Here is a 27,154-nt window from a genome sequence, read left to right as displayed (position 1 = left end):
GCTATCATGAAATAATAAATAAATATTCCTCCATGGGAAAGTGATTCAGAAGAGAGATGGTAATGGGACTGGGTGCATAACGCTCTTAGGTGAAAACACCAGGTAGCTGGGGGGAAGGTCCACTCTTCATAATGAAAAAAAGATCCATTTAAATTTCTGTTTTCTTTCCATGTGGCTGGAAGCCTTCCAGGCCTCCCTGGGACTGCAGAAGATACGGTTCTTTTTGCCAGGGCTGCTGTATTGTCCTGTTGGGCACATCCAGCCCACCCAAAGAGCAAATCAGTTGAGTTTCTCCATTCATATTCAAGCCGGAAGAGAGGTTGGTCATGCCGATGAAAAAGAAGGGCAAACAAAACTCGGGGAAGTCCTCTGCATTGGGTAACCAACCTGGGACATCCAAGGATGCCTTGGAGAAGATGTACCAGACCCCACTTTCTAAAGAATCCGCTAAAGTCAGTTTGGGTTCCCAGTCAAAGATGGCTTCATACAGCAAGGAGATGTTTAGCACCTGGAGAGACATCCGGTGGTACCAAATTCCTTTGTCATCTTTAAGGAGACCCAAAGCCCGCCTTTTCAGCTTCACCTTCCAGTCCAGCCTGCAGAAGTACCAGCAGCTTCGGAAAATAAAGCAACTGAAAGTTGGGCGGCCCTTCTCTGTCCTGCCTCTCCCTAACTTATCCTTGTCATTTACGGATCCTGCGCCATTTCAGGATACGTTGCAGGTAAGTGTTGAGGCAGGATTTGGGGGAATATACAAGACTGGACAACATCAGCTCTTCACAGCAGTGTTTCTCAACCTTGGCAACTTTAAGATGTGTGGACTTCAACTCCCAGAATTCCCTATGCTGGCTGGGGAGTTCTGGGAGTTGAAGTCCATACATCTTAAAGTTGTCAAGGTTAAGAAACACTGCTCTACAAGGCGGGATCAATGGGGTTTCTTTCCTTAGTGTTTCAACTGGGAAGGAGACCTCCGAACGACCCTTCATCCCTTGGTTGGCAGATAAATTGTGATGTGTAAACTTTTCTTGGAACAGACACTCATGTGTCGAGTCTTGAACCCACGGGTGTTAAAAATGAGTCACATTTCTTACTGTCTTGGTCAAAGGGGCCTATGCTGAATGGCCCCAAGCTGAATGATCCTTCATAGGAAAGGAATATGGTGGGGTTTTCTTGGTCATAAATTTGCTTTGGGGCGCTTATCCTAGACAGATTTAAAGGTAGCACAAGGCCTTAACGCAGTGAAAGGTGCAAGACTTAGCTTTTTTTTTAAAATCTGACTTTGATCTTTGAATAAATGTTAGCTGAGTTGGCCAGACATGCTCAGCTAAAACAGGATTGGGGGTAATTGGAGGTTTGGTATGTTTTGTGAACCAGGCCATCAGATTTACTAGAGCTCATTTGTTTGTACTTAGCATTTTTCACATCCCAGGGACTGGTTTTTGTTAACTTGGGTTAACATTTGTATTTATGTGAGTCCAGCCATGAAGTAAGCTTTATTAAATCTTATCACATTTGTCCTGCAGCGTGATAATCACGGATCTTCAAGAGCTGGTGGATCTAAAGGAAACAAAAGACTCTCAGCCCATAGAAATGGTAATGTTCTAAAATATATTTCTGATAACGCAGGGGGAGAAACATTGTCCTCAGGCCCATCTTAGGACCTGTTAAGATGGTTGCTCCAAAACTAGATCTAAAACCTGTGTAATTAATGTTTCTTGGTGACTATGGACCAAAAGTGGAAATGCAGTGACTTAAGGACATCACCAGAGGGGGTGAAATTGGACTTTTTGACCTGGTTTCTTTGTACTTTATATTATTGGGACAAAGGGACAGGGTTCTTAATGGATGCATAGAGCGCCATATTTTGGACGTGATTGTGAAAAGGTGCTTTGAAGCATACAGAATACGAACCTAGCACTTTTGGGGAATCAGACATAAAGCACTGCACAACCCCGTTGGGCATCAGAGGCTTAAGAACATTTTCTAGTGTTCTGGGCAGGAAATTAGTGGGAAACAGTTTTCAATTGTAGGCCATTTGCCCCTGAAAATTGGCAGCGTGATTTGTAAGCCGCAGGGAGGGGGCAAGAGAATCGCATGTAGTTTATGCACTTGCCACCCCTGTTTTATAAAATGCCAGCTACAATTAAATGTAATATAATAATCCAAAGTGCTCTCAGTACTGAAAGATTTTTATGGAAAGGCTAAATATTGTTCACCGTACCTGTATTTTATCCCGCCCCCAGCTGAGAGTGGCCTCCTACAAAGCAAATGAGCATGCAGATCTGTACATGCAGAGAATTAAACTTTCAAAGAAAAGCCTACTTGTTAAAATAATATTTTTCTGATGAGCTGTTTTAGATCAGACTGCCGTTTCTCATCTGTGGAACAGATTGCTGTATTACCCAGGGTTGATATGAATATTATGAAAATAAGATTTGTCAAGAACATTACATGCCCAAGTTGCTGTAGAAACTAGAAATAATAACTGGTTGAAATGCATGCTATTATAGGCACAGTGCTATTTAAATCCTGGAAAACATGTAGCTAGCAGGGTTATGTCCAGGCATTAATCTGATTTGCCAAAAAAAAAAAAGACTCCCTTTTTAATATTCTTGGAACAGATGAGAACCAATAGAGGGCAGTCTTTTCTCTAAAATATTATTTGACCTTAGAATTTTTTCCCCATTCAATTACAATTGAATGAAAGTTGTGTTTGTTAGGCTGAAAGGTTTCTTCTCGAAATGACAGCTCTAGCCTTGGCATTTCAGATCTACTGGAGCACAATTGCACAAGCTGTTTTACATACTGTTTCTCTTGTGAAGATTGCCTTTTTATCTTCTAAAGTGCTATGTCAGCCTTCTGAAATATTCTACCGGGCTTCTACTTGACAGGTGTGTGGGCTGTCATCCCCGAACTGCACCAGGTTGGGGAGACTGCCATTTTTTTTGGCATCCCATGGGATATGCAACTTTATTCATGATGAACCCCTCATTGAGATTGTAGATTTACCTAAGGAATAAGAACAAAGGGATCAGTTCTCTGTGGCTGTCTCCTTTACCCTCTTACTCTGCAGTGGCATTGCTCTGTGGTTGAGTGAAGGGAGAGACTGTCAAGAACATTGAGGCAGGGATAATTTGGAAAAACAGTATGCAGTTATAGTGGTTACTTAGGCTTGGGTATTGCAGAGAGACTTGGAAACTGTGCCGAGGGCCACATGGGGAAAATGGGTTTGGAAGAGAGCGTCATGGAGATCTTTGGGGAGCAGTTTCAAGAGCAAAGGATAGCGAAGAAGACAGGAGCAGCCGTGTTTGTAAGCTCTGGAGATCTTTGGGGAGGCAAGGTGATGGCGTTTTGGAGACACAGAGAAGGTTCCTCTCCAGTCTCTCTCCTGGCACTTTTCAGCAGAAAGCGATTTCTGCACGCCTGGGAGTGGTGAAGCAGGGGGGGTCACCGCAGTTTTTTCTCCACTGGAATTTGTCCCAGAAAAAGCTGGTCTAATTTCTTAGTTTTATTGCAGGGAATGGAGGGCCTTGTTATCACAGGTTTAATGTGTTTTTTTTACCCTGGGGGAAGGGTCATTTTTTGGGATCTAGTATGAGGCATTCAGTGTTATTCTCCAAAGATGCACCTTTCTTTCTGTCATAACGCGTGCCAAATGCATCTCGTATTTCTTAGAAGAATCGGAATGAAAGCTGCACTACTTAGAAACCTGGATTAAGTACTCAATGCCGCATTCTGTAGCTTTGATTAGTCTCCATGGAGTGTAGCATGAGCGCCTTCCTGGTAGTAGCTCTTTCCTTTTCTCCAGAATCTCAGGCTTTTCTGCGACGGATGCAGAAGAAGCTTCAGAGGCGCCAACCGTCTGCAAACCTGCTGCACCCAAAATGCAACTCCTCTGCAGGAAGTTCTGGCCAGCCATGGGAAACAGGGCTCTGCAGGAGCTCCAGAAAGAAATCAAAGCAGGGAGATTGTGCTCCGCTAGCCGAGACCCTTGAAGGAGGTGACAGCTCCAGTTTATGGAGCAACCCCAACTCTCCATTGGAAGAGGAGAAGGAGGATGAGATGTTCCCTCCAGACTGGACACCACCACGGACTGCATTCCTGTATAATGAAGAGCCACCCCCTCTCAGCCCTGCCTCTGGATCGATACCTGAATTTCAAAGCTCTGGGGAAATGCCAGACATCATTGAAGAGCCTGGTGGGTCTTCAAGGATGGAGTTGAGAGTTAAAGCTCTCTCCCCAGTTGGGAGCCCTGTATTTGTCCTCAAAAACTCTGGTGCCATGCAGCTGAAGGAGTTTGGAAAGAGGCATGTGGACAATCCAGAGTGCTCTACATTTGATGTCTGTCAAGCAGCAGATGAGGAACTGGAAGAACTTGTCCTAGAGGACCAAAGAGAAGTCAGCAACCAGGGGGTCTTAGAGCAGGAAGAATGCTCTCTTTTGCAGTCTCCAGTCTTTTCATCGGGGTCCCCATCCACAGAATGCTTTAAAAGCAGCATCTTAGTGTCCCTGGATGGGTTTTCAGGGGGTCCAGCGAGACTGGCCTGTGAGTTGGATGTGGAGGGGGACTCTGGGACAGAAGGTGGTTCTTCGTCGCTCCCTGTCCATCTACTGCTGCCTCGCTCTGGGATTTCCTCCAGAAGCAGCATCTCAGCCTCCTCTGATGAGCTTTCAGGAGATCCCGGGGGACTGACCCAGGGCTCAGTAATGGAGGAAGATATGGATGACAGCAGCCTTGTTCCAGTCAGAGATCTCCTCCAGATGGATGATTCCAGTTCCAGCTCTGTGGAGCTGAGCCCGGTGGGTAGCCCAATGAGCCGGTGTTTGAACTTCCTTCAACTTGGTGTTCTTCAGAACCTTGGTCTTCAAATCCCATAGCTAGCCAGTAGCCCCCATTTGATTTACTCGCCTTCTCTGGGCTCGATTCACATATTTTACTAAGCCTTGTGGTTTGTTTGGCTTTGGCATAGCATGTTGCACAAACCCAGCCCTTGTTCTTTTGTAAAACATGGCTTATGGCAAGGGTGAGCAACAGGGGCCACCCTTAAGACTCTCTCAGGAGAGCAAGAGGTCCACTGGGAGGGGTGGTAAAGCATAGAGGGTGGGGTCATGTCCTGTACTTGGGAGAGGCAGGATCCTTTGTTTTATTTTTCCTGGCATCTTGGCCTCTGAGTGGGCTTACAACATAGTTGTTCTATGTTTTCATTCCCCAAATGGCAGACAGTCTTGTTGCTGACTTCTGCTAATTATGATGGGAGTCTCTGGGAACCTCAAACAGGAGGCTCAGCAGCCACATACATTCCTGACACCTCATATTGCCAATCTCTGATTTATAATGTAAGGCATTGTATGAACTAACCAGCTTTGGTTTATTCAGTGAACCATAATTAATTCATAATTTGCTCATCAGGGTCATGCTTTGGCCCCCTTGGGCTTTTCTGACCCAGACCAAATGCCACTGTAGATCATGGATGCACAACGTCAGAGCCAACTTCTCATGAGGCTTGTGGGCAAGCGTCCATGTGCCATTACAGCATCCAGGAAGCATACACTTCAGGGAGTTGGCATGATCAGGATGACCCTCAATCGACATTTATGTAGCTTGTGTTTGACAAGCTATTGCAGATTTCAGAGCCACTCTAGAAGGCCCTCAGATGTTGAGAGAGTCCCTGGGAAGCTTATTTCCAGAGCAGCCTCCTGTGGCCATCTGGAAGCTGCCTCCTTTTCTGAATGAGCCAGTGTTCTTGAGGTGCTGCTATATGTGAGGCATCATGAGAAATAGAAAATGGTTCCCCTCCCACCATTTATGGTTTGCAGACTCCATTGCTGGGGGTGGGGATTGCTAGGGCTGGCAATATGGGGGCTCTGAGCCTTGACAATATGCCAGGAGTGGACCCAGCTCTTGCTTGCTGAGTCCCAGGTTTGGCAGGCTGGCCCATCCCAGCTTCCCAGTGATGTGCTTTCCTCTTGCCTTTGCATCTAGTGTCCCTTGCCAGGACCCGAGAGTTACCTGAGCAGTCTGGACAAGCTTCTTGAGGAGAAAAGGTAAGCCTGGAGTCTCACTGGCAAATCTGATGATTGGGACCAACCCATTAGGAGAGGCCACTTATTTATTTCCTGGAGGGGGAGGTGACACAAGGCAGCAGCAGGAGGAAGTGGAAGAGGGACGGATGTCATTTTTCAAAGCCCACAGTGTGAGAAGATGCATCTCAGGAAGTTGGGCAGGTCTTGAGAGTTCAAGGCATCGATGTGTGGATTGAGCTTCCAGAATTCTTTAGCAAGAATCTTGCTAGCTGGGGGATCCTAAGAGTTGAATTCCACCCATCTGGAAGCTGCCAGATTGGGAAACACTGTCATAAAGCTTACACTGTTTGTGGTATAGTTGGGTAGGTTTAGGGAACCCTATTCTTAGAAGGTCAGAGCACGTGGCTGCATTTAGCTGAGCTTGACTGATTTCTCCCCAGAGCAAACCAAGGTTGGGTTAGTACCTGGATGGGCTGGGAAATCCAAAACACATCCGGGAAAAAAGGCAGTAGCATATTCTGTGTTGCTGCTGAGAAAAATGTATGGTTGGTCCATGACGTCATTGGAAGTCAAGCTCAGCCTAAGGATGTATTTCCCCTTTCCTTTTTTAAGACCGTAGTCTATACCTGTAAAAGAATTTAAAGATGACTGGTAAGAAAGAACCGTCAGAAGCTATTACATAGTCCAGAGGTTGAAGCAAGTGTGAGAAAGAAACTCAGAATGACCCCACCTTGATTTTGTTAGAATAAGGGGGGACGGAGAGAAACTTGGGCAAGCTTTCAAGATTGCGTTATTATACCCAACTATAATAAAGCAGTATTCCTGGAATCCTAGTGGTGTCTGTCTCCTGATCTGGCCTGTCTCAAGGAGCTGACAATATCCAACTGGGGGTGTCTGCCCCAAGTGCCTTGTGTTATCCTGCACATGTCACTCTAGCTCTTTTAATCTGTCATCCCATGCTTACTGTTGATTACCCTACTTACATTACTTGTCCATAACAGCTCACTTTCCTTCAAATCCTAAAATCTGGTGCTTAATCCTGGGTGCAACCTGACCCAGAGAGACCCCGAAGTTCTCTGCAGGGACCAGCCATTCTGCGACTCTTCCATTAGAAGATGCAATTTGTCAGAGTGGTATATACAATTCACCTTCCCTCAAGCTCTCAGAGACCTGGTTGTCAATGTAACATTAGAAGATGTGATCACCCTGTTCTAGAGCAGCTGAAAATTCCTTCCTTCCTTCCTTCCTTCCTTCCCTCCCCCCCTCCCTCCCTCCCCCCCTCCCTCCCCCATTTCATTTCCTCTTCATTCTCAGCAACATCTTTTTTGAGCTGAAAAGATCTTAACTTCTATTTCTGCTCTATGTAAGTCTACCACCCCTCTAGTTTCTCCTTGCTGTAAAGCAATAAACGTATTTGGGATGGGATGGAAACACTGGAATGGTGTGAATTAAGCTGCCTGTTAAACAGGATTAAGTTTTCACTTTGGATGTTTGTAATTAGTGTTGTTGATGTGATATGATATTTATGGTTATTGTGGATAGGCTGTCCTTTTACTGCTATTGAACCATAAGCATTTTAGTTGTGTCGTTACTGGGGATGTTTTAATTGTGGTTCAATCATTCTGATGGATTGCTTTTAACTCTGTTTGTGGTTGATTTATTGTGGATTTGGGTAAGGCGCCACAAGTCTGCATGAGTCAGTTAAATCCATCAATAAATAAAATATTTCTCACCAGAACAGAATTTGAGGCACCCATTTTGACCTCGGCATGTGTTTAAGGCACCAAGTTGGGAAGATGGCAATATAGAGAAGGCTTCTCTGTGAATCAGCTGGTTTGCCCAAGTTTCTATCTCACAGTTAGAGAGGGTTTGAAGTTCCAGATCTTTAACTCAATCATCCTGACACTGACTGAGCTTACCCACAGTGCAGGACATCAACACAGCATGCGGAACCTGGGTTAGCCCAGTACCGTAAGAGGAAGAACACTGGAAAGATCACACAGTATAACCACCAGGAATGGCACCAACCCAGTGTAATGTATTGTGCAGTTGCAGCTGTGAAAAGAAGGGTCTTCACCTGACCCACTCAAACGTGCTATGCCAGTGCAAACAATGTGTTTGAGTCCTACCTTAGTGATTTGTGAGAATCAAGTCAATAGGATGGTTTATTTAACCGATCATGGTTAAACAGGACTTGAATAAACCATGGCTTACTGTAGTGGATGAACTCAGCCAGCACCATGCTGACTCCCCAACTTTAAATGACCTGTTGAATGTTGGGGCTGGACCTCTCTTGTAACGGAGGGTTTTCAGGCTGACGAAGGTTCTGGAGACGGTTTTTGTAAATAGATACATGTAGGCTCATCTGTTATGAATAAAACAGCTCACCTCCTTGCTATTTCGCAGCCTAGCAAGCAATTACAGAAGGCTCCACCATAATGTTTCCGGAGATAAGTAGGTTTCCCGTTACTTCTCGTGGGAAATAGGCCAGTTGCTGATGCTCTTGTAACCCTAGCCCTTTCGCTTCAAGGCATCTTCCTGACTCTGCAAGCTGTCACCCAATGGAACAAACTGCCCCAGGAAGTGGTGTGGTCTAAGGGTCTTCCTACAAAGGCGGGATGGTCATCTGTCGGACACGTCTAGTGGGTCCTGCGCTGATCTGGGGGTTGGATATATGACCTCTACAATTCTGTGTTTGGTAGACTCTGATTCACGTCTGGGAAAAGGAGGCCTTTCAGTTTGGGTCAGCTGCCCAACTGCTGACCCCTGTTCCTTTCCCCTCCCATTTCACCCTGTGCCCCTCCTGTGGCTTTGCCCTCCTTAGAGAGCAGATACGAGAGGACAGAGAGCTGGATGGAAGCCTGGGGACCAAGCTGCTGTCCTCTAGCTGGCTCAGTGCTGGGGACGCCGGTGAAGAAAACGAAGCTCCCTTGTCTGATGCCCAGAGGTAGGTGGATGAGTGCTCTGTGGCAATTGCCCAGGAACGACCAGTGGGGAATGGGTAGGTTGGAAGGTCTCAGTTGTCCAAGACGTGGGGTGCTCCTCTTTTCAGCTCCTGCGTAGGATCCCCTCTCCACGCTAAGACTTCAACTCCCAGAATTCCTGGTCTAGTTTTGGTACTGTACATCTTTATTCAGATTCCATCTCCTTTTTGGAATGTACACTGGTGCTTAAAAGTTTGCAAACTCTTAAATGTTCAATATTTCTGCATTAATATGACCTAAAACATGATCTGTTCTCCACACAAGTCCTAAAACCAAATAATATGCAACTTTGGATCATTTTCCTCAATAAATAAACGAACAAGTATAATGTTTTTGACTCATTTGTTCAATTCGGTTTTCTTTATCTGGTTAGGAGCACTATAAGGGTTCACAAACATTTAAGCACCATTGTAGCTCTCAGCACATCACCCGAGTCCCTCGGTCACCCCAAATTACCTGCCCCTGTGCATTTGCCCTTTAATTACATTCTGTGCAAGAAGACAGCTTGTTTAAAAAAAAAACATTAGTAAAAAATTGGGCATGCAGATTTTTCTTCTTATTTTTTCTCATGAAAACAGGGCTAGAGTTGCAAGAGCCAGTTTGGCCTAGCGGTTAAGGCACCAGGCTAGAGACGGTGAGTTCTAGTCCTGCCTTGGGCATGAAAGTCGGCTGGGTGACTTTGGGCTAGTCCCACTCTCTCTCAGCCCAATCCACCACGCAGGGGTTGTTATTGGGAAAATAGGAGGAAGGAGTGTTAGGTATGTTCGCCTCCTTGAGCTATTTATAAAAAATGATAAAGGCGGGATAAAAAAAATGTAAAAAAAAAAATAATGGAAATACATGCATCTATGAGAGCCGGAGTGATATAGTCAGTGAAGGTGCTGGCCTGGGAGTAGGGAGACCCAGTTGTAGTCTCCTCCTCAGTCCTGGAAACTCCCTGACAAGTACTTCTCTCTCAACTTTAAACCTAAAAAACCTAAAAAGGAATCTAAAAATCTAAAAAAATTAAATCTAAAAAAAGGTTAGGAGAACGGGATGACCCATCCCCTCTTGTTCTCCTTCAGTGGCCGTTGAATTCATCCTCCTGCTCCAAACCCAGCTGTTTATTTTTATCGGCAAGTTCTACCCCTGACCCCGGACAGCTGGCCGATTCGTGTGCCCATGGAGGGGCAGCACTTTAAAGCCCGGGCAGGCGCGTTCTTGCCCTGTTCTTGACGCTGAGCAGTTGAGCCTCCTCGCCTGTCGAGGGAGCAAAGGGCTCGGCATCTGTTATTGCCTGCCGCCACCAGCTGGGATAATGGGTAATTCTCCCAAGACCTGGCGGAAGAGTTCTCGTGGGGTTGGGAGGCGGTGTAAAGAACAGCGCAAAGGGGCAGAGGCAGGAGAGGAAGGAATTTGGTGCGCTTGTCCTCAAAAGCGATGAGCCCCTGGGCACCGAGCGGGTTTGGTTCTTGTGGAAAACGCAGTTGGTTTCCTTCCGGGCCACGCGGTTGCCTGATGTTTCCCCTGAAGTAATAGACGTTTCTAAAAGGAGAGAAGGAAGAAACTGATCATAACAGAGTTTTAAGGGAAGAGGGAGCTGCACTGGGGCCAAATCAGTGTTTTGTTTCTCCCTTTATCCCAGGGCTGTGTGCTCTCATTCATTTACAGCAGACCCACTTCACCAGCGTTTGACGGGGTTAGTAATTAGCATCCATTAAAAAAGAAAAGGACAGCCCTCTGCCACAACTGACTAGCTGGACAGTTCAGATACCATCAGTGACCAAACGCTCCATGGAACAAGAGGATGATGATGATGATTTATTAGATTTTTATCTCCCCTTTTATATATTTTGGCCAACTGAAGGCTGCAAGCATACCTAATACCCTTTCCACCTCCTCTTTTCCCCACAACAACCCTGTGAGGTGAGTTGGGGTGAGAGAGAGGGACTGGCCCAAAGTCCCCCAGACACTTTCTCCTGGTTTTAAGGCCAGCGCCTTCACCACGACACCAAAGTAGCTCTAAGTTGTTTGCAGGACCCTCTTGGAGGCCAAGAGTTGGGGACCCTCCTTATCTCAGAGGGGAAGGTGTTCCAAGGAGCAGAGGCAACCACCAAGAGGGTGCATTGTTGGGCCCCAACCCTGGTCCAGGAATGGGGGATTCTCCACTTTTCCTTTATCAGCTTGCAAAGAGTCTGGACGATGCAACATCTTGTCTAGAATGCAAACCATCCCTGATGAAAAGCAGATCCATCCTGATTATCCTCCAGAGCAATTTAAGAAGGAGGGTGGTTCATCTCTTAGCACTACAAGGACAGGCTGGCCGGCCAGAGGTCTTCCTCCAGGTTGGCTGGCAAAAGTTGGGAGCAAAGAGCCACTGTGAGAGTGCCAGCTGTTCATGGGCATGATCGGGTCTGTTGACTGTTCCCTTTCAGGCCTGCCCTGCCATGAGACTTTTGCTCCATTTAATCCTGGGAGTTGGAGTCTGCACCTCTTCAGTGGCCAAGGTTGAGAAACACTGGCCTAAACCAAGACTCTGCTCCTTCCTTGGGAGGGGAGAGGATTGCAGCAGGACTACCGTGTAAAAAAAATGGTCTGGGCCTGGCTGAAAACAAAACTGGATTTGATTTGATGTTGCGTTGAAACAAAATGGAAATTATACCAAATTACTCAACAACATGTGAGAACCACGGTACTCAGTTCCCAAGGAAAGCAACTCTCATTGAAACCAATGCAGGTTCAAAGGAAAGTTCATTTATTGGAAAGTAGTGAACAGCTCTAGAGCATAGCTGGAACTGAGTCCCGCACGTGCCAAAACTTAGTTTTACCTCACTCCCATTTCACCCCCTCCCCTTCAGTCTTGGAATCTCTCTTGCGCATGTGGAAGATGTCCTCATGTTCTCACGTTGGTACGGCCTTGGGCATTCCTGAGAGTGAGATGACAGCCCCTCTGCGCCTAGCAGTTAACATTGCCATCCTTCCTCCCCGCCTCCCTCTCTCTGTAATGGGAGAAACGAAGCAAGCAAACTAGCAGTACAGGTGATTGGTTGCGAGGATTCTGACACAGCGTTTAATAGGACTCTTTCCCAATCGGGCTCTGTGGTGCTTCGGAACAGGTGTGGATGTGCGCGCTGCACCCATCGGTGCCTCCGTCAAGGAGCCGTGCCTTCTGGACCCATACAGGAGCTGAGCGATGCGGAGGAGATGCGCCTCTGACCTCAGGAGGCGCTGGAGGGTGCTTAGGGCCAGATTGGGGTGGGTGCACCCTCAGCCCTTCCTTAACTCCAAGTTGTGTTTTCATGGCAAGAGTGCTAGGCGGTCCGAATTTAAACAGATCTTTCCCACAAGCTTCTGGTGTGCAGAGCTGGGTGGTGCTAAGCTACCCCTTTGGTTAAAAAAGATGGGGAGGTGATCTCAGAGTCCTTGAGAAGCCTTTACCATAGTGCCCAACGTAGGCATAGAATGACACCTCAAATGCCTTTCAGGTACCCGGAGGACTATCTTTTCATCTGCCTTTGACTGTTTCTGCCTGCCCCCTCGCTCCTGGCTCTTTGGACGGCAACGAGGTTTTTATTGAGTTCCACTTTTCCTGGGCTTCAGGCAAGAAAGCCCGAATCGCTTTCTCTTTTATTATTTCTGGAGCTCAGCTGATCCTTGGAAATGGGGCTCAGAAACTTGTGACTGTTGCTTCTGATTGGAGCTGCCTCTAAGCCGTGCAAAATATATAAGTAAAATAAAATTGTACAGCAGGCTTAGAGCTTCAGGTGAGAATTGGCCTTGATGGCAGCTGGTCAGTAAATCATTCTTTAGTGGGAGTGAGGAGAAGACTCCTTATCAAGAATGGATCCTTTTTTTAAAAAAAAGTCATTTTGTATGTTAAAGCATGACCAGCCATGCTACTTGGTAACTAACTCCCTCTCCCTCTCCCTCCCTCCCTCCTCTTTCTATCTTCCCTCCCTCCCTGTTGTTCTCATTTCCCCCAGCCATTCTTCCTTCGAACTATTTCTGAAAGCCTCTTTTCCGTCTTTTTTTTTTTTTTCAGGTTGGTCCTGGAGCAATTCTCCATTAGTCCGGCTATCATCCCAACCGTGCACCCTGGTGAAAATATTTTCAGGCCTTCTTCTTACCGGAGGACTGCTTTGGTCCTTGACACAGCTGGGCTTACACCCCAGAACCCGTTGGAGAGCTGCTTGTTCAGGTGAGCTTCCCAGTGAAGTAGGTAGGGAAAGGGTGAGTAGACCTGGGCCTGTGCTGGAGAAATCAGTTCCCATTTGAATGCACATTTCTGTCTTGGAACTAATGCATGAACCAAAGCCCAGGTGTCTCTTAAAATTCATGCTTCTCTCAAATTAATACTGGGTTGATCAATGAAATGGAATGCTGAAAGACCGAGAGAATCCAAACTGATGCATTTGCAAAAGTGGAAAGCTGAGAGGTCTTGACATCAGTCGCTTCTGCTTCCTCCTGTCTCTAGTGAGGGCTCCTCTTAACTGAGTCTTGTCCCTATAAAACTTCCTAAACATCAGGAAGAAAATTTCCTCTCAAGGCTTCTGCTCTTCAACGTGTTAGCTTCCGTGTATGGATCTTTCCTTCTCTAAAGGAACGGGATTCACCCCACAAACTCCCAAGCTGGCCCTTGGATTGATCTCAAGAGGATAATGTAGGGCCTGAAACTCAGGAAATTATCCTCAAGCCCCATACTGTTGGGCTCCATCAAGGACATAAGAACCACAACTGTCAACTACGGAGACCCAGGGTCTGGGCCCCCCTCAGGCATGGAGGCTTTCTGGGGAACTTTGGGCCCATCGCTCCCTCTCAGCTCAACCCACCTCGCAGGGTTGTTGGGACGGGGGAAATAGGAGGAGGGAGAGGAGGGACAGAGATCAAATCAATAAATATGTACACACATACAGCCTGAGTTCCAAAAGCAGCATGATGGACATAGGACACTGAGCTGACTGGATCCTGGGTCAGTGCTAGCAAAACAGAACTTCTGAGCCAACCCCAGCTTTAATTCTCTCCCTTAACTGGGACGCTGCTTTTCTGGCTAGCGCCTTCTGGAAAGACTCACAAACAAAGCGATCTTAACCTGCTTTCAAGATCTAATGGAAAACTCCCATCTTCCAAGCCAGCCTAGCCCAGAGACCAGGAACAGCTGCCCAATACGTGCAAAGGGTGGCAGGCTGAGAACAGCTGAATTGCACCATCCAGAGCAGTGTTTCTCAACCTTGGCGACTTTAAGGGGTGTGGACTTCTGGATTGGTGTGGACCCTCTGGATTGGTGTTTCTCAACCTTGGCAACTTTAAGGAGTTAAACTCCCAGCATTAATGCAAGATTTAGGAGCAAGGAACAGAATCTTGGAAACTACTCTGGGAACTTCCAGCTCTCGTTTATTAACGAGTTCATCTATAAACATTTTGAATCCCTTATCAGCCTGGACTGAGCTGATGTTTCACAGATAAGATACCAACCACCTCTTCTCCCATCTGCTTGACCCGCTTGGATTTTAGATACTCTTCCGTATCTCTGAGATCGAGCGATAGAGCGGTGGAAGTAGATTCAGCTCAGTTACGGACAGTTTGGAGTCGAGCGTAGGATCTCTTTGGTCAGAAGCTTTGCGAACCGCTCTGCTTCTGGCTAATCACCCCTCTGAGTCCTTCATACCTGCTATCTCTGCTGAACCAGACCCTGCTCCCCGCTTCCCGACGAAGCCTTAATTAACTCCCTCCAGTTGAACGACTTGAATGCGGTGAACCCCACCAATCATTTCAGCTCATTGCCTTCGCTGTCCCTGGAAATGGGAGACCTGCAGGCATCTGGATAATTGGTTGAAAAACAGCTTAGCTTTTCTGCTGCTGCTTTCCTTTATGCTCCCTGCCAGTGGGCTCTTTAAGAAGAAGAAGGAGGAGGAATAATTAGGGCTGTGCTTTGTTTGCTGGAATGGCAGCAAAGGCCCTCATCATCCCAAGGAGCGTTAGGTGCGCTGATGAAACTGCCTCCCCTGGAAGCGGGAAGTGCGTTCAGGCTTCTCCGCTTCAAAGGAATATGCTCCAGTTTCCGCACCTGACCCATCCTTTTTATCTGCAGTGGAGGAATTAAGTTGACCTAGCTCGGTTCGGTCTAGGGGCACCAGACATCCACATTCGGAAAACCCCACAAAGAAAGAGGAAAATGCCGAAGGACCCGTTGATCCATTTTTTTCAGGGCAGGGAGGACAATTTTAGTCCTATGCCACCAAGGTAGCTTTCTTTCTAGGAACAGTTTACCTCTTCTGGGTCGAGAGTTACTCTGTGTTTTTGCTTGAAAGGGTGTGATGGTAAGTGATGAATTTGCTCCCCTCCTAAACCCTTTGGATCGGTGTTTCTCAACCATGGCAACTTTAAGGGGTGTGGACTTCAACTCCCAGAATTCCCCAGCCAGCATGGCTGGCTGGGGAATTCTGGGAGTTGAAGCTCACACCCCTTAAAGTCACCAAGGTTGAGAAACACTGCTCTGGATGGTGCAGTTCAGCTGTTCTCAGCCTGCCACCCTTTGCACGTATTGGGCAACTGTTCCTGGTCTCTGGGCTAGGCTGGCTTGGAAGATGGGAGTTTTCCAGTAGATCTTGAAAGCAGGTTAAGATCGCTTTGTTTGTGAGTCTTTCCAGAAGGCGCTAGCCAGAAAAGCAGCGTCCCAGTTAAGGGAGAGAATTAAAGCTGGGGTTGGCTCAGAAGTTCTGTTTTGCTAGCACTGACCCAGGATCCAGTCAGCTCAGTGTCCTATGTCCATCATGCTGCTTTTGGAACTCAGGCTGTATGTGTGTACATATTTATTGATTTGATCTCTGTCCCTCCTCTCCCTCCTCCTATTTCCCCTGTCCCAACAACCCTGCGAGGTGGGTTGAGCTGAGAGGGAGCGATGGGCCCAAAGTTCCCCAGAAAGCCTCCATGCCTGAGGGGGGAATAGACCCTGGGTCTCCCTAGTTGAGATCCAACAACAACCCTGTGAGATAGGCTGGGCAAAGTGAGAGAGAGAGAGAAAGTTTCCCCAGGGAGTTTCTGCGATTGATGGGGACTAGAACCGGGCTGTCTCTTTTTCCAGTCCAGCACTTTGCCCAAGATACAGCATGGTGGGATGGTTAGAGGGAGGGACTGGCCCCCAGCCCCCCAGCTGGCTTCTGTGCCTGAAGTGGGACTAGAACCTTGATCTCTGCTCCAAGCCCAGCACCTGCACCACCGGACCTCAGTACAGCAGTTCTGGTCGATCAGGGCAGACAACCTGATGCTGCACACGTTCCCAAGCCCATTATGGGGGTGACCCACAGAGGCATTATTGCCAATTTCAGTGGCAGAACTGCTGAAAATCAACAGTTCCGTTTTCTGCCATTGTTGCTGCTGCTATTATTGTTATTAAATTTACATGCCACCCAACTTCCAGTGACTCTGGATGGTGGTGGAAACACACAACAATTGTCACGTACTCTTTAAAATAGCCCTCACAAAAAATCTAGCCTTACCCCAAACCCAAAAGAGAGAAAAGAAACATCCCAGCCCTTCCTGCTCACTGCCCTCCTTGCCCTGCCTTAAATACGTGGCACTGGAAGCTGTGAATCTGTGTGCGCCTGGCACCATTCCTTCAACAGAACCATCTTTTTCCCCCCTGAAATATCGGAATGTGGAAGTGAAACAGCTAGAAATGAATTTTACATTTTGCAAAATGACTGAGACCAATTCCCAGGCTCAGGGTGCTTCAGAGTGGAAGTCTTATCTCCCCTGAACCGGGGGTCCTCCAGATGTGCCAACCCTTTCCCAGAGTCCTGCAGCCTCGTGGTCATTGTTGGGAATTCTGGGAGTTGAAGTCTGCGTGATGGAAGGGCAGCAAGGCTGGAGAAAGGCTGCACAGTAGAGAAAGCATTTCAGATCCTTCCCGGCCGAAGGCAAACATTTGGATTCAAAGGTGCAAAAAGGTTCGGAGCATGTGGGGTCGTTGTTGGCAGCTCTTGAAAGCAGCCGTGTCTAGATCTGGGAATCAGCTGCCCAAGAAAATGTACATTTGTTTTCAGGAGTTTTGGCTGGGGTTATGTGTACGTCCACAAGCCCTGTTTTCCTATGAATTTGAAGCACTGCAAAGCCATATATTTCCTCCCTGATACTTTATCTCTCTTTGTTTTTACTGCAACTGCCACCTGCAACACAGCGGCTGGGAAATCTAGATTAACAAAACTCCAAGGCTGTTTGCATAAGGAGCCCTGTCAACTCCAGTAGGGACATTCCCTTCCATTTGCTCAAGTCTGATTGATCTCTCTTGGATTCTTTTAAGCTCTCCTCTATCATTATCTTTTCTTAAAGATTTGGGGGGGAGAGTTCTTCGTTTGTTAATATCTCTCTACTTTGCTTCGGCTACATCTGGATCCACCCTTAGAAAATCACTTGGCTGTTAACATGCAAGGAGTGGGCAACATTAAAAAAAAAGCCACAGTAGTCAAATGCGTTTATCTTTCTGAGTTGAGCTTAACTCCTGCTGACCTTGTGGATGCATCCATGCATTTTTCTCAGCCACGGTTCAGAAGGGGCTTGCCGATGCTTTTCCTTGTGGGATGTTTTTCAATTTCCAGCCTAGCCTTCAGCCCTGGAATCTCCTGGTGGTCTCCCATCCAAGTACCAGCACAGTCCTGATCCTGTTTCATTTCCAGTCCCAGGCATGGCTGGCCAGGAGCTGAGTGATCATGTAGAGAGGACAAGACCTTGTCATACACACAGAGAGGGTCTTCTGTTTTGGGAGTTTGGAAATAAGTTTTGGGGGTTTTCCGCCTTTGTTTTTAAAAAAATTAAGCCCATTTAGGGTTTATTCTCCTTTTTAGGGTTGCATGTTTCCTGTTTCAACATGCCTGGAAAGCTGTCGTAACTGTAGGCAGGCATAGCTGGGGCTCTGGGGCTGGAAAGGGAGGGCTTGGGAGGTTGTGGGTAACCAGCTGTGTTACTGATGTTTCCTTTCTAGAAGGGGGCACAAACACAAGACCCCCAATCCCAGGAATTCCTCCCCCCCCCCACTCCCCATTGCCGCATCTGAAAGCTTCAAAAATGGCATCTTTCTCTGTAACGGTCTCCCTGTTGCAACTGCACAGAGCGTGCATTGCTGTGGGCTGGGAGCAGCGAAACCCCCGAATGTCACTCTGCGTGCACAACACTGGTGCGTCTGACCTTCCTCGCAGGCCGGCGTGTCATAAGAATGCTTCCAACTTCTTTATGCTGATCGTTGCTCCACTGGTGTTGGCTGGGTGCTAATTTGCACAGGAATGAGCGGGCGCCCACCAGGCAGCCTTGTGAATATTCTAGTAGGCTAGCGAAAGTAGGTTATCTGTCATGCACAGCATTCCTGTGATAAATGGCGCTGGCGTGCCAAGTCCCAGGGACGGGTGGTGAATGCCCTTCCGTGCTGCCAGTAAACCAGCCTCTTTGCTCAGATCCAAGCAAACAGGGCAGGGGGAAAGAGGGAAATCAGTGCTAGTATCAGCTGCTGGTCTTAATAAGCCCATTCTGCAGAAAGTGGGTGCTTCTCCAGCAGATGGAGGGAAGACAGTGGATTCGTGTTTGAAGTTAGAAACAACTGACAGGCGCTAACACTATTACGGGTGATGCTGATTGTTTTCTGATGCGCTGCGCGAACTGGGACATCATCACTCATTCAGAGTTGGCTTCCATCTGTCACAAACGCAGAGAGATGGATGTAGGTGTCTCTCAGTGTTGGCTGTCCTTTATTAGGTGGGGATTAATAGCAGCTAAAATGCCCAGGGGGTTTCCTGTTCTGGTTCCTGTGATGATGTACGCCGCTGGTTATTTAAGCAGTGGCATTCGCAGCTTTCCAGAAATGCAAACGGCTGATCTCTCTCTCTCGAGCAGAATACAATGGAGAAATAAATGCACGGGGAGACAAGAAGGAATGCACAGGGACAGAAATAGAGATGGGGCTTAAAAAAAAAGAAGAATATGAGGTGGTTTCAAAGCCACACAATCTGGCTGGTTTGCAGGAGTAATTGGGGACAAAAGGGATGTTTTGCAGATCTTCTGGAAAGAGAAAAGTGGAAAATGTGTTATATTTAGACTGGGAAAGCCCAAGTTCAGTTATGCACGTAACAGGAAATGGGAATAAGATTAAAATAGCAGAGCAAACCAATAACAAATACAGGAGCCGAGATCAAACCAACAACACAGTCAACAGAACCAAGATATGGACTCAACCACACTCCCTGGGCTCATCAACAAAACCAGTATTTTAGGGCCTTAGTGGGGAAGAAAACAGGAGAGAAATCTGATGAATCCAAAGTGGACAATGGAGGTTTCTTCTGTTTTTTTCCTCTGAAATAGGGAATTGGCAAATCGACCAACAGATCATGAGCCATCCCTGCTCTGATGTGTCGGACTCCTCAGATCAGTTTCTGCGTCCTCTCCTCTTTCCGCAGAAAAGCCCTCCAGGGTTTGCATGAATGATAAATTTTAGAGATACAGAAGCACTCTTGTTAGGGAAGTTTTATGTCTATAACCATCTTCCCAGAGCTGGCTTTTGGGGGGTTTGCAGCCTGTACTTCTGCGTGAGGTCTTGCGGGCAGAAACCACTGATTTGCTGGCTTCTGGTGACTCAGGTGCTTTTATGGCAGGAACTGGGGATCTTTGGTGTGGGGCAGAACTGACCCATGAGATGGGTCAAGAACTGCAGTTTGTAGCATTTTCATGAGCCAAGGATTTTGAGCTTTGGAACAGTCCTGGCCACCTAGGTGGCCATGGATACTTGCTAGGAAGAGAGTCCTCTACCAGATAACTTCCAGCACAACCCCTTGCTCCTGGTTCTTCCTATGCTATGTTAGGTCTGTCCGTTCTATTTTTAATGTTATATTTTTCAAAACTATTATCACAAATCCCTCTGGGTTTCATGCATTTAAAGCTCTTTAGAAGGACTGGAAATAAATGTAACACCTATTAATAACCCCTTTAAAACAAGCACATAATGCCAAACCTGCTTTATCACAAAGCAGGAACCAGCAAGAGAAGATGGGTGGTAGGTAAGGAACATCAGGAAGGGAAAGGCCTTGAGGGATATCTCAGAGGCATTACCAATTTTCCTTCCCCTAGTCCTAGTCCCTTTCTACCTTCTTCAGCCTGGCACCTTCTACTTCTCATTTTCAGTTCTCATAAATCTTAACTGGTTGGAGTATATGGAAGTCATCCGCTTGAGGAGTTAGCCTTTTGCTTCAATAATTGATGGTTCCCAGCAGAGCTTTTTGGCAGGGAAGCTCCCCACCAGATTTGAAGAATCTGGTCCAGTGCTTGGTGGTCCCTGCTGGAGTCTGGCCCAAAGTCCAGCTGAGGCAGCCTTTTGCGAAGAAACCATATTCCCTCTCCTGGATGACTTTGTTCTGCACATTTGTCAGAAGCAGCTAAGGCTAGAAAGAGAGATCTGTGGTTCTGTGCTTAGCTGTTCTCTGTTGGAATGTTTTCTTGAGCAACAGGGAGGAAGTGACTTGATTTAGACTGGTTGCGCTTGCTCTGGCTGGCCATTGGCTCTCCTCAACAGAGGCTTTTGATCAGGCCAGGACTTTGTCTGGATTACAGCAGCTTTCCTGGCTCTTAGGAGTTCTGACTTTGGCATTAGCTCCTGTCTATAGCTCAACTTTGACCATGATGAAGCCCTTGCAGGTTGAGAGTCAGGCTCCCTGTTTTTCAGGGGCTTTCACACTTTGCAGTCCTGCCCTCCATAAAAAAGAATTTACATGAGCACCCCACCTCTGTGAATAAAACAAAATTATTGGATTTGGATTAGGCAAATAAATACACTGTTTATAATAATCAGAATGTAATCTATATCTTCAAGGGTTCTCAAACTTTGCAGGACTGCAGTCACCTGCTAGGGTTGCACAGGCAAAGCAAGGAGGAAGGTTTGATGGTACTCCTGCTTTGCCTATGCAAGCAAAGCGAGAGTGCTCTCTAAACTCGCTCCCATTTAGCATGGCTGAGCCTGCAGCCAATTTGTTTAGGCCAAGTGGGGAGCAGAGCACAGAGTGAGATATGACAATGCTCCCACGTTGCCTGTGCAAGCCGGATCAGGTTTAAAAAAGAATTGTAACTGCCTCTCTGTGACTCCCCCCCTCCCTGGATCCTTGCCCGCAGCTTGAGAAGCCTTATGGGTCCACATGTCAGAAAGGTGACCATCTCACTCTTCCGTTGCATCATGAAACTTAGTATCCCTTCATGTGAGCCCACCTTCAATAACTTTATTTTCAATTGTTGTAGGTAAAAGAATTTAGAGCTGACCTTGTGGATGTAGAAGGAATGAGGGAGTCATTGGGGGTGGGGGGAGGGCTTGTAGAAAATGTTACCCAGTCCAGAAAGAAATGTGAGAAATTCAGAATTATCTCACCTTGATTTTGCTTAGCGTAAGACAAGACAAAAAGAAACTTGGGCCAACTTCCATGGAATCCCTGTTATTCCTGTTTTTTGATCTGGCCTGTCTCAAAGGGGCCACTGTGTATTGGTCTAAAGACTTTAAACCCAGTTTAGGAAATATCCCAGGTTAAGGGAATACATTTCCAGCCCCTTTCAGATGTGGACGTCCATTTGGCTAGGGCACTTCCCAACAGATTGGAGAGCTAGGTGCACCAGCCCAAACCCAAAGTGGAGGTCGTTGTGATTTCCGCCTCCTTGTTAGCTGATCTTCTAGCGCAGGGCAAAAGCCACAGAGAAGGAAAGGAGAAGGGCCAGAATTAGAAGGCAGCCGTACTGAATCCATCTCTTGTATAGTTCCAGGAAGAAGGCAGGGCACAGAGAGCCTTTGGGGAGGCCTGAGAGTTACCCATTGAAGCTCTCTTTCCTCCAGGCCTGCCCTCAGCTTTTCTTCCCCTTGCCCTGTGCTTCGCATTCCCTTTTTGGGCTCTCCTTGAATAGAATTGGCCTCCGGCGGCTGGAGGTCTTGATCCAGCTGATCAAGACACTACACTGAGACTCGTCCTGACCCGGCCTAAATTTAAATGACCTCTGTTATCTGACAAAGGTCCTTTGGTTTCGAGTGATCTGTGACAAGTCCCTGCTTTATCTCTCTGGATCCAAACCCCTTTGCCCCGAGGGCTGCAACTGAGCTGGCATAGAGAGGAGAATAAAGAGTCCTGGTTTATGTAAAGGGCAGGGGGGCAGCAGCAGTTCTTCAGCATTGAGAAGCCCCCAACCGGACACGAAGAGGGCTCTGGCTGGAAAGACCAGCTTGGTGCCCATTGGCAGCGGGGCAACTGTTGGCCTCTGTGCGGTTGATGACCCGGCAGGTGACAACAGTTTAAAAGCAGTGGATCCTTGTGAAAATGCTTTCCCCCAGTTAGGGCACCATTTCTGCTTCAGGGTAAATATGAATCCTGGTTTTTTTTAATTTAACATTCTTAATATACATCATTAAAACAACATTAAAAAAAAGAATGAATAGGAACCAAAACAAAGAAGAAAAGCAGCAGCCCTAAACAAACACAAACCAAGAAAAGAAAGTCGGCCTTCTATTTTCTATTTCTCAATAGCCACCGGTTTACTAATGAATATACTACTGTAATGTAATCAGTACAAAATGTTATTGTAGAATATTACCTCTCTGCCACAGTAACACATATTGGTGCATTCTTCGGTTAGTCGAAAATACTGCCTTTTCCAGAACAGACAGATTGCATGTTTCCAACAACCATTCCTTAACATCTGGAATAATACCATATTCTAATTTCTCATTGTGATTCTTTTAGCTACCCCCTCCCTGTGCTCAATACAAGCATCGTTCCTGATAAACAGATTCCAAAGCTTTGGTATAGAGTTCAACATCACATCAGCCTCTTTAACATTTAAAGATTTTCCCATAAATCTATTTAGGTACATTAATATAGTACCCCAAAAGAATATCAGATGATCACATCATATGGGTCAGTGAACCCGTATGTTTTTTTTACATCTCCAACATGAAAAATCTGATGCCCATCCTTTTGGGTACATTCTTTGCCGAGTCTAGTATATGGTCAATACAATTTGAATTCTGTGTATTTAGAACCAGGGAGAAAAGTCATCTTGAACTTGCTTGTCACCGAGTGCCTGTTACCATCAATGCATTTCATCCTTCAGTGCCTGGAGCCACATCGCACGCATGGCTTCAGCTTTCGCCAAACTAAAGGTCTTCTGAGATGTTGGACTTCAATGCCCATAATACCTAGCTAGTTTGCCAGTCGATCTGCTCAGGGCTGGTCAGAGCAATTTTTTTTTAGTAGATCAGATTTCCATAGAATTCCTTTTCTCTGCCTGCTGTTGCTTTTTGTACATAATGAAGAAAAAAAAATACAATGGGCTTGCTTTTCAGTTGTAGGAGTTTAGACACAGACTCCACGTTTCAGAGAATCCACTCTTCTTCTTCATGAATCAGAACCAGGAGGTCTCTTCTTTTCCAAATCTGCAGCAATTGGAGGACAAATTCATCACATTGTCCAGATGCACAGAGAGTGGAATGATAGCCGCCTGGCCCGGGGGAACCATCACTTCAGATCATTATGTCCTGAGCAGCTTAAATATATTTTGTCCCGGAAAAAAATACAACATCAAATGCTCAGGAGAGGTTTATTTGAAAAACAGTCACTTTTGGAAGGGGATGGGACAGCCAAGGGTCTTGAAAATGGCGTTTTCTCTTTTAAGGCACAAGGTTCTTCATCTTTTATTTTCACTTAATTGCTTCTGCAGGGGAAAAAAATGCTCTAAAAAAGCAGACAGCCCAATTCTGGGGAATTTGTTTGGTTTTGTTTACCTCCAGTGGGATTTGGAGAGATGCCTCTGAGAGCTCTGGAGAGAATTAACGAAAAGTCAAAAGGGCCTACCTTTGGGGTTGCTGTATGCTCTGGTAGAAAAACTCTGGGGGAATTGCAACCCCCACCCACTTTTTTGGGGTAGGGAAGGGGGTTTGCAGGCATCGTTACAGGACTGTAAGAGAATTAGGCCAAGAGGTGGCTCCTGGAGGAGGTGACCTCCTTGGTGGTGATCGCTCAATTGTGTGAGGTTCTTCCCAGGAAAACAGCTCCTGTGATGCTGTTCTCTGGTTCTACCAGAGCCCTCAACCAAACTGGAAGAAAACTGGAGTTTGTAATCCCAGCAGATCTGGAGAACTCCAAAGTATCCTGGATTAAGAAAAGACCACTCTCGCATGGGGTCTTTTCAGTGTCTTCATCTAAGTCTCTGCTGCTCATTTTACGTGGCTTCCTCCTTTCCTACACTGTCTGTATTTTAATTGGGTTTGATTTCTCAGTCTAGCGTGGTTTTAAATTCTGGGTAAGCCACCTTGGGAAATACTGCTCCTTCACACAACTTCTCAACCCTGCTTTTATTTATTTTTTATTTTTTTTAAAAGATGAAACATTTCCAAAACACTTTCTGGATGAGTAGCAGAAGCAGTTCAGGGCTATGCTTCTCCAGGTGTGTTTAAAACCATTCCATGAAATCTAAGGAATCTGGAGATCTTCAGGATTTCTTGCGCTGTTCAACATATTTCATGCTGCATTTCGTCAGACCACTTAGCTTTGCGTTGCTTTCTGTTGTGTACGCAGATGGATTGCGTTGTCTTATAGTGGGAGTATGTACTCTCTGACCTGGGAGTTGCATGCGCCCACACCCCCAACAAACCTTGAATACGGCTCTTAGAGACCCTCCCCCCCAAGGTTGTCACCAAATTTCAATTCATACGGTGACGGGGGGGGGGGGGATGATTAAATCCATGAGGAATCCCGTTCCCCGTATTTCTTCTACTGACATGAACTCCAATTTAGCTTTTGCCCTCGGACTTTGCTCTTGGAATGTGCCCCCTCTTATGCCCGTCAGAGAACAAGGCATGCTTTGTCCCCAAAAATGATGACACCCCGCTGGGTGAGAAGCCTCGGTCTGTGCATTTTCTTCTCAGAGCTCCAAGGACTAAAATTTCATGCTCAGTTTGACCTTCTAGACACCGAGGTGCGAGCTTCCTGCTTGTTTCAAGCAGGCATCCCACGTCCAGTGGCACCACTTGGACAGCCCTTCTGGGTTCTGCCGTGATCTGGATTCAGATCCTGCTTGTATTAGCTGCTAGCGCTGACTGGCATAGTCTTCTAGAAGCCCGGTAGCATCTTTTTCGACTAACACCTTTTATTCAAAGGAAGTTGCTGCAGCTCACAAAAGCTTCTTCCTTTGAGTAAAATTTGTTAGTCGGAAAAAATGCTACCAGACTCCTGGTTTTGTTCGCCACCATAGACTGACACAGCCCCCGTCCTACAAGATCCATTCCAAAAGGTAGTGCTTGTGTTGCAAATCCCGATGAAAAACCCCTTTCCTCCAACTCTACATTTTCCAGAAGCAGGCCCAGATATTTCATGGAGCAGCTCATCACCAAGGCATGAATTACGTTGGCCACCACTTGCCCTCACCGTTTCCTGTTGAATTATGTTCCATTATATTTGGCTCATGCTCAAGGTTGCTCACCATTCCTTGAACAGGTCAGATGAAAACCCAGCCCTTGTGTTCTCACAATAAATTCAGCTTGGTCAGGCTTAATGCCTTGTGTGGCTTACTGTATTGTGTGGAGCCAAAGCTTTTCATCAATCTTGAGTGTATTACATGAAACCGGAAAATGGGTTCTTCTGGTAAGCCATTCAGGCATATTGTGTGAATGTAGCCAGAATGTTTTGGCTGTGGTGTTGGGTTTTTTTTGCCTCCTGCAAGCATCAGTCACCTCTGTGCAAGGTTCATCTCTGTCCAAACCAGACTAAAGGTGTACCCCTGTCAGCCTGATTCTGGGCTCAGGCATGGTTTGTTTAATGCTGGTGTACTGACCAAGCCATAAGTTGTTGGGTTCACACAACTCTAGGACCAAACTAGCCATATTGTGAATGGTTCATGCATTGGGCTAAGCTGGAGTTGGTCTGTCGATCTCTTACTAAGCCAAATGTGGATGGGTTCAGCTGCCCTGCAAAGAGGAACCCGAGCAGACCTTATAGGGTCGTGTGGGACATGTACCAGCCTGGGTCTTCTTTTCTTAGCTGGTGAGAGAAGAGAAGTCAAGACCTCATTGCCTTTCTCCATCTATCTCCAGCTCTGCTCACCAGATGGCGATCCTGCACAGCGGCTGCCTTGGGTCCATCTATCACGGGACGGTCAAGTGTCCCCGCCCTGTTCTGCACTGGCTTTTCCAGGTAAGCAGGCCGCTTGCGTGCAAGCCAAGGGCAGGCCACTAGATGGCACCAGTGGCCAAGGCTTGGGTGGACAGGGCAGGCCTTCCAGAAGACCCATCTTGCTCCCAGTTCTGGTGCAGGGCTCAGGACCAGGGGTGCTAATCAATTAGCCTGATTAATCAGCTGAGACAGGAATCCCCAGTTTCAAGAAGCTACCGTGGACAACTGGCCAAGTCGCGAGCCTCGTGGAACAGGTTGCTTTACGCTGCAGAAGGCACCTTTGCTGGAGGGCAGGATAATGATCTGTGTGTGCCTGTGAATTGTGTTGCTCCCAAGTAGGCAGGACCTTACAAAAAGGATGTTCACCCCTGTGGATTTGCAGAACAAACACTGCATCTGTTGCCTTGGCCCCGGTTAACAAGCTGCCTGGGCAGAGGATTGTATGGTCACAGTTAAAAAATGCTTAAAGCTGATTAACAACCCCCACCCACCCCCAGGACTGGTAAACGGTTAGGACAGCGTTTCTCAACCTTGGCAACTTCAAGCTGTGTGGATTTCAGCTCCCAGAATTTCCCAGCCTGCATGCTTGAAGATGTGTGGACTTCAACTCCCAGAATTCCCCAGCCAGCATGGCTGGCTAGGGAATTCTGGGAGTTGAAGTCCACACATCTTGAAGTTGCCAAGGTTGAGAAACCTTGAATTAGGAAGTAACTCAAGCAGCTGCCCACATTTCTCCCAGGGCCCAGCAAGATGAGAAAAATCACCGTGTTTGATTACCTTTTGAGCAAAAACGATAATCTTATTGAGCTCTTCTGCCATAGGCCGTCTTAGATGCATGGCAACTCATCTCTCTTCAGAGGTGTATGCAGGGGGAGGTCAAAAAAGTCAAGATGGTACCTATGATGTATGATTGAAGCCCTGCTCTTTTTAAATCTGTGTCAGGGATGCTATGCTCATAAAAAGGGGTGAGACGTCGATCACAGAATCGCCAGCACC

At 46.8% G+C, this 27,154-nt stretch overlaps 1 protein-coding gene across 1 annotated transcript in view; it reads left to right on the top strand.

Annotated features, from left to right (window-relative positions):
• The first annotated feature begins 326 nt into the window (after positions 1 to 326).
• FAM178B (family with sequence similarity 178 member B) overlaps positions 327 to 27,154 on the top strand; it is a 175,438-nt gene continuing 148,610 nt past the window's right edge. The window contains exons 1-7 of the mRNA XM_088151902.1: positions 327 to 722; positions 1,524 to 1,593; positions 3,809 to 4,800; positions 5,984 to 6,045; positions 8,849 to 8,971; positions 13,000 to 13,185; positions 26,080 to 26,179. Of these exons, the coding sequence (XP_088008028.1) occupies positions 327 to 722; positions 1,524 to 1,593; positions 3,809 to 4,800; positions 5,984 to 6,045; positions 8,849 to 8,971; positions 13,000 to 13,185; positions 26,080 to 26,179 (1,929 nt within the window). The remainder of the gene's footprint in view (positions 723 to 1,523; positions 1,594 to 3,808; positions 4,801 to 5,983; positions 6,046 to 8,848; positions 8,972 to 12,999; positions 13,186 to 26,079; positions 26,180 to 27,154) is intronic.

This window comes from Python bivittatus, unplaced genomic scaffold, assembly GCF_059951505.1.
Source record: "Python bivittatus isolate LINGU-HERP-01145 unplaced genomic scaffold, Pbiv_v1 ctg000680_np1212, whole genome shotgun sequence".
Lineage (NCBI taxonomy): Eukaryota > Metazoa > Chordata > Lepidosauria > Squamata > Pythonidae > Python > Python bivittatus.
The sequence above is the reverse complement of the archived record's forward strand: the minus strand, read 5'-3'. Positions and strand labels throughout refer to the sequence as shown.